Below are 7,500 nucleotides of genomic sequence, written 5' to 3'. Positions count from 1 at the left end.
CCTTTAGGCAGACCTAAGGACTGTTCTATTCAATGCTAGGAGTATTATGACACGCCACTTTAGGCAGACCGGAACCTGGTCACGTTAGGTGCCCATAGCAACCTATTAAATTGGCATATCTCTATATACTTAAAGAATCTCTGCTGCCGTCCTCGGTCTGTGCTGGTGGCCTTGCGTTTCGCTGCCACCCTGCCTCTGTGGAGAACACGATAAAGATTCCCCGCTGTCAGCCTAGCCAGTGCCACAACAACTTTTGGGGGACTATTTTTCATTCACCATCCCGTTTTTCAAATGAGAAAATGACATTAGATTTGCGCTTTTGTAAGATATTGAAATATACTTCTGTCATCAGGGATGTCATCATGAGGCCACAAGCATGCAAGGGAGCAAGGGAGGACTGCAGTCTGCATATTAGAAAGGCCTCCATGGGCTGCATCTGCAACCTGTGGTAGACACTGTCTACTTACCTGCACTTGGCACCCTGACTAGTAGTTTATGTAGAAAGCCAGGCACTAGTAAGCAGCCATTGGACATGCAGCTCCAGGCCACCCTATTAGAATATCATGAGAAAATGTTTTTTTTTCCCATAATTCCATCAATGATGTTAACCTGTCATGGGTTATGGATTCATTGCCCACATTTTGAACTATTCCAATCATTCATTTGTTTATTTTTAATTTTTCAATGGGGTTTTATTTCTGGTGCATTAGAAAGTCCATACCACCAAAGCACCAAAGCGTGGCATGGAAATCTGCAGGGTATATTGAAGAGTGAAGTGTGAAAGAAAGCCCATTGGGAAACTCCAACTCCCATTGTCATTGTGACACAGCACTCCACAGCACACAAGTGAACACTGCAGATAATGAAATTGCATTTATGCCTCACCCGTGCAAGGGGGCAGCCCTCAGTGGCGCCCCATGGGGAGCAGTGCGGTGGGACGGTACCATGCTCAGGGTACCTCAGTCATGGAGGAGGATGGGGGAGAGCACTGGTTGATTACTCCCCCCACCAACCTGGCGGGTCGGGAGTTATACCGGCAACCTCTGGGATGCAAGTCTGATGCCCTAACCGCTTAGCCATGACTGCCCACTGTGGGTCACCAGATCAACAAACAAGAACAGCTGATAGGATATCTGGGCTTCCATAACTCCCATGCAACGCCTTTGCCATTGACTTCAATGTTAAATGCATTATGGCAGTGATTAAGACAAAGTGGTATTCTAATAAAGTGGCCTGGAGCTGTACTACAGCACCATCATTCAGGGCTCAAAATGAAGCCCCTCCCCCATCACGGGCCAAAATGGGTAGTAGATGCTAATCTTATTAGCTTCACAGACACTCAGTAATGGGTCAACGTGGCTAGTAAGTTGGTCTTTTCTACCAGCCAAATCAATTTCACCAGCATTTGGTTGGTGTTAATTTAGAGTCCTGCTATCATTTACTGATGGGTCGCCGGGCATGTCGCTAATGACCAATGGCCTTACAGTTGTCGAATTCTGGCAGCCTTATGGGATAGCCAAGTAACCATCAATTGCCTACTGCAAATATGACCAATGAGTAGCCTAGAGGTGGCATGGCAGTGTGCGACAGTTCTGGAAAATGCTAAGGGCAATCTCCATCTTCTGTAGGTAGCCTAGGTAGACCTGTGCTCCTCAGTCAATGCAACCCTTCTCCATTCATTTATATTGTTCAAGTCTATCTACAGTGCACATAATGGCCTGTATTGCCATGAATAAAGGGGCGGTGCCACCCCTAGTCTAACGTTGTACTTCTGTGCCCCAGACAGGAAGTGATTTCATTATTCCAGTGGGCCAGTCATCAGGCAGGAAGTGAGGTCATCACACTTCTGGGTTTGGAGGAAATTCCATTGCGATGTTCCAGTGCACTTGACTTGCTGTACCCACTAGATTCCCAAGCTGAGTGGACTCCATTGTAGACGTGATCGTGGAGCGTTGCTGAACGTACACGTGTGCGTGCATGCACGTCTGGAGGGGGAGTACGTGTCAAATGTCTCTTGTGGCTTGAAATTCACACAAATGGGCGGAAAGACCAGCTGAGCTAATGTGCCTCTGCCCAATTGTTTTTTTTTGTTTTCTGCCCAAGTGTGCATGTAGGCCTGCCAGCCTGTCTGCCTGCGTGTGCAGGCTAGGGATGATGAGAGGTGTGAGACAGACGGGTGCAGACGGGCTGAACTGTTGTGTCTCTGGTCTGCTAAAAATGCAGGCAGATGGATAACTTGAACTTCTGTGTCTCGTTCCTTGTTTGTATTTTGGAGGATCGCGATGAGGGGTGTGGTGAGATGGACGAGCTGAAATAAAAACACGTCTATTGCTTTTATTGGACGTCTTGGGTTAAATGGAGAGTGGGAAATGGGCTCAGGCTGGAGTCCCGGTCGCGGCCTCAAAAAAAAAGACCGGATGGGCTAATACAGTATGTCTCTTACCTTGCTTTCATTTTTCAGGCGAGGTATATGAGCGCAGACAGACAGACAGACAGACAGACAGACAGACAGACAGACAGACAGACAGACAGGCAGGCAGACAGGCAGGCAGGCAGGCAGGCAGACAGACAGACAGACAGACAGACAGACAGACAGACAGACAGGCAGACAGACAGACAGGCAGACAGACAGACAGGCAGGCAGACAGGCAGACAGACAGACAGACAGGCAGGCAGACAGGCACGCAGACAGGCACGCAGACACGCACGCAGACACGCACACAGATGGACGTGATCAACAAAACTAATGTCAGAGATGATGGATGAGGTGGAGACGATTCTTTAGTGGTTTCTTCTGGGATAAATATGACACAAGACTCTAAGCTCCAGTCCTATGGCAGCCATGCCCCCTTTAGGAGACTTGCAGAATGAATGGAGTTCAATGGAAAGTCAGGTCACACAATTAGGGGACCGGACTTGACTCCACTTTGTTCCATTGGTGACGCGTCCTGCAACTCATCTCATCTACCACATTGAAAAATGCATAACATAACACTTAGCTGACGCTTTCATCCAAAGCGACTTAGTTATTTACAGGGTATTGGTTACAGTCCCTGGAGCAATGTGGGGTTGGGTTCCTTGCTCAAGGGCAATTCAGCCATGCAGTGTAGTGGGGAGTGGAAGGGTGGGCTTTGAACCGGCAACCCTCTCTGATTTAAAGTCCATCTCCTTAATCACTAGGCTACGGCTACAACCCCCCCCCCTCCCCAATCTTTGCTAATGTGTCCCTTGCCTTGTTTTTTGTTCCCCAGGCTAGGGACGAGAGCTGTGGGCAGCTGCAGACGGACAGACTAACGGACACGCACTCACAGACGGACAGACGCACCGAGACGAGACATTCGAGCCGCCATGGACGTGTACGACCCCCAGACCCTCGGCTTCATGGTGTTCGGAGGCTTTATGCTGGTGTCCGCCCTGGGCATCGCACTGGTCTCCACCCTCTCCATGAAGGTACGTACCACTACTTGCTTATTTAGTGCGTGCCTGCGTGTGTGCGTGCGTGCGTGCGTGCGTGCGTGCGTGCGTGGTAGGATATCTGTATATTGGTCAACTACGTATTACATTCTATCCTCTCCCATTCATCCATGAATGAGACTTCATATTGATTTATGAATTTTATGATTGTTTACTTAGCCATTTCTATAGGTCATATGTATATCCCCCAACTAATATGTGTCCTTTCCTCCCCCATTCATCCATGAAGGAGACCTCGTATGAGGAAGCCCTGGCACAGCAGAGACGCAGCCTGGGCCCCATGAGGGCCGCAGCTGGCTCACACACGGTAATGATCATTTTGACAATATAATGACAAAGAGGTGCGCGTGTGTGCATTTGTGCTTGCGTCCGTGTGCTACCTTGTTGTATGTAATGCGCCATATGGGATCACAACCTGCCCTGCCTGGTCCTACACTCCCCTTCCCCCAGCCAGGGCATAGTAATAAGAATGATCAATACAATTTGTAAATGTAAAATGTTGCATGCCATTTCGCAGACGCTTATCCAACGCGACTTACCCTTGTCTTGCCTGCAGATATATGTATTAGCAGGTTTACCACTTACTGTAGATTTTTTTTACTGTAGAGTTTCTCTCTTAACCATATTCTTAGAATACTCCCCAGGGCAAGATGATGATGATGATGACGTATAGATACTATTTGCCTTGTCTTGCCATCATTCCATAACCAGGGCAAGAAGAAGAAGAACCGTTCCAAGCGTAAGGAGGCCAACGGGAAGCCAGTGGAGCCCCCTGTGGTGGTGGAGGAGGTTAGTTTGTTTTGTTTTGTTTTGTTTTGTTTGTTTGTCTTTCTTTGTTTGCCTGTTTGGTTTTGCCAAATCATATTAGTGAGCAGGTTTTTTAGAGTGACTTGACATTAATTTGTGTCTATATCATATCTATCGTGAATGGACTGTTCATTTATATTAAAATACTGAAAATCAGGTGGGGAATGATTTGAAGACGCCAGAGCCCATGTATTCACTCCAGCACAGATCTGGTCTAGCGCTGTATAAATGCATGGAATCCGAGGAAACGCTGCCCTGCCGCCCCTCCCCCCTCTTAACAGTCACTTAACTTACAAAATACTTAATATATTCTAATCACATAAATATCATTAACGGACTGTTGACAGAGAAAGGGAGTGTGCACCTACAGCTTAGCTTATTTGTGCCTACGCCTCCCTGGCACAGAAGGGAGAGGGAAAATGCATCGCAGTTTGCTACATTGAAATATAAAATATATAAACTGATATTATTTTAAATGTTCATTAGTTGTAAAGAGGTCGACATTTCATTCATGTGATGGGAATTTCGCTACCAGTCTGCGCTACAACGATATCCTGCCACTTGTGAACCACGTTGTAAAATGATTTGTTGCGTCTCTTGTTAAGCGTATCATCATTGAAATGCCATTAACGGACTATCAGCAATGAAAGGGGGAGAATGCACCTGTAGGCTATATGAGTGCTTTTTTCGATGAAAAAGAAGTCTGCTCAACACCTTCTAATAGACACGTGCCGGCGCAACCTCCAGGCTAGGCAGGCAGCCGCTTGGGGCCCCCAAGGCTATAGATGGTGAATAACAGCTAAGACTTTAAACTACAGTACAGGTGATATGTTGTGAATATCCATTCTTTTGAATTTTCGCTTGGGGCCCCGACTTAACCTAGAATCGCCTCTGACACTAGGTGCTTAACTTTGACGATGAATAAACTCAAAAGTTTGAAAATTGAAAATTGAAGCTCTCATCAGGTTCTTTTGAGAGAAAGAGGGGCACGCTTGCACACTTTTTTGCCTCGCTGCTGGGACAGAAGGAAGAGCCTTCGTTTGCCCATTGGTGTCAGGACAATTATGAACTCGTATGGTTTAAATGTTCATACTTATCAGTGGAGGTTATCAGATCAGTTGTTGTAGATGTGAGAGAAGTAGCTGAGCTTCTATCAGTTATTGCCGCGGTTTGCGCTCCAACACAGTTTGTATTTGTTTGCTTGCACGTCATGTTATTAGCTGCGTGTTGTGCCTACACTACAGCTCATGCTATTTCATTGTTTATGACGGCTTGAGCATGCCCTGTCTTTGTGATCACGCCTATTGTCTCGTCCAGGTGAAGGAGGAGGTGATTGAGGAGGAAGAGGAAGAGGAGGAGGTGGTGGCAGAGGAGGTGGTCGAGGATGTGGCGGAGGAGGAACCCGAGATTGAAGAAACGCCCACTCCTGTTCCGGAACCCGAGGTTGCCGAGGAGACCATTGATGAGGAGCCTGAAGCAGAAGAATCAGCACCTGAGGAACCTGAGGCCGCCCCCGAACCGGAACCTGAGCCCGAGCCTGAGCCCGCCCCCGAGCCTGCCGTCGTCCAACCAGCTGCTCCCGCCGTGGCTGTGCCCTCCCCCACCTCCTCCGGCCGCAAGAAGAAGAAGGTGGCCAAGGTACGGCACACTTTATCTTTCCAGTTTTTTATTTTTATTTTTACCGCTCTCTGTGTTTGTCAGCAGGATAACTCAAAAAGTTATGAAAGGATTTGGATGAAATTCTGTGGAGATGTTGGAAATTTGACAAAAGGAACAACAATTTAAGTGGTGATCCGAATCACAGTCCGTATCCAGTATTTAAAAAAAAAAAGATTCTTCATCATTGCGGGATGGGGCGAATTTTCACATTCCAGCTTCTAACTCAAAACAAGGCACAAAGACTTGAAAAAAACATTAGGGTGTAACATAGTCAAATGTTCTATCAAACGGCTTCCTTGGCTGAGGTCTTCACTCTCTGAATGCATTTCTAGTTATTTTTTATGATCTTTTAAATATATTTTTAGGGTTATTGTTATTGATACTCTCATTCTGTTCCTTATTGATTTAAGTATTATTGATATGAGTATTATTCCTATGGTTATTATTATTAATACATTAAAGTATTACTGAACTTATATTTTATTGATTTCCATTATTGTTGTTGTTTTTCATCGTATTGATCATTTGTTCTTTTGTGACCTGCTTGTACAGCACTTGGGTCTCCTGCTATTGTTATGAATAAAATAAAATAAAAGTAATTGATTTTTTTTGTTGAAAATATAAATGTGTTGATGTTGATTTGAAGGTGGAGCCGCAAGAGCCCGTTGCCGTGGTCGCACCTGTTGTGGTGGAGGTTGCCGTAGAATCCGTTGCCGCCGCTACCCCTGTCGCCACTGTGGCCCCTGTCATGGCTGAGGAGGCCCCCAAGGTCGAGGCCCCAGCGCCCGCGCCCGCACCGTCCGGTGGCAGGAGGAGAGGAGGCCGCAAGAACAAAAGTGCAGCGGCAGCAGCAGCAGCAGCAGCAGCAGCAGCGGCGGCAGCAGCAGCAGCAGCGGCAGCTGAGCAAGGTCAGACATATGCACGTGCGCGTGCACACACACACACACACACACACACACAAACACACGTTTATCATCTGCTTTTGCCCCGTGACAGGGGTGGCGTCTGCTGTGGAAGTGACCCCTGTGCGCGCACACGCGCACACACGCGCGCGTGCACACGCACACACACGCACGCACGCACACACATCTGCCCCTAAGGACTCCTATTCCAGTGTACACAAACACACACAGATACACACACAGACATACACACACCTGTACTTGCATCTGCTTCATCCCGGTGATTGATTGTGTCTTCTTCTCCTGTGACAGCGGTGGCTGAAGTGGCCCCTGTTGCAGTAGAAGTGGCCCCTGTTGCAGCGGTGGTGGCCCCTGTGGTGCAGGCTGAGGTGGCTTCAGAGGAGCTCGTCATCGAGGCCCCCGCGGACAAGGGACAGGAGAGCTGGCAACTGGTACGAAGACGCACATTGCATTACATTACATTACATTACATTACATTTCAAGGGACAGGAGAGCTGGTAGCTGGTACGAAGACGCACATTAGATTACATTTCAAGGGACAGGAGAGCTGATAGCTGGTACGAAGACGCACATTACATTGCATTACATTACATTGCATTACATTACATTACATTGCATTACATTACATTTCAAGGGA

The 7,500-nt window shown here is 47.4% G+C and overlaps 1 protein-coding gene across 1 annotated transcript in view; it reads left to right on the top strand.

Annotated features, from left to right (window-relative positions):
- The window catches only part of rrbp1b (ribosome binding protein 1b), a 35,836-nt gene that overhangs the window by 4,389 nt on the left and 23,947 nt on the right, over positions 1 to 7,500 (top strand). The window contains exons 2-7 of the mRNA XM_063210627.1: positions 3,252 to 3,450; positions 3,704 to 3,781; positions 4,186 to 4,263; positions 5,599 to 5,919; positions 6,587 to 6,848; positions 7,155 to 7,294. Coding sequence (XP_063066697.1) covers positions 3,349 to 3,450; positions 3,704 to 3,781; positions 4,186 to 4,263; positions 5,599 to 5,919; positions 6,587 to 6,848; positions 7,155 to 7,294 — 981 coding nt within the window. The 5' untranslated portion in view covers positions 3,252 to 3,348. The remainder of the gene's footprint in view (positions 1 to 3,251; positions 3,451 to 3,703; positions 3,782 to 4,185; positions 4,264 to 5,598; positions 5,920 to 6,586; positions 6,849 to 7,154; positions 7,295 to 7,500) is intronic.

This window comes from Engraulis encrasicolus, chromosome 1 (assembly GCF_034702125.1).
Source record: "Engraulis encrasicolus isolate BLACKSEA-1 chromosome 1, IST_EnEncr_1.0, whole genome shotgun sequence".
Lineage (NCBI taxonomy): Eukaryota > Metazoa > Chordata > Actinopteri > Clupeiformes > Engraulidae > Engraulis > Engraulis encrasicolus.
The sequence above is the reverse complement of the archived record's forward strand: the minus strand, read 5'-3'. Positions and strand labels throughout refer to the sequence as shown.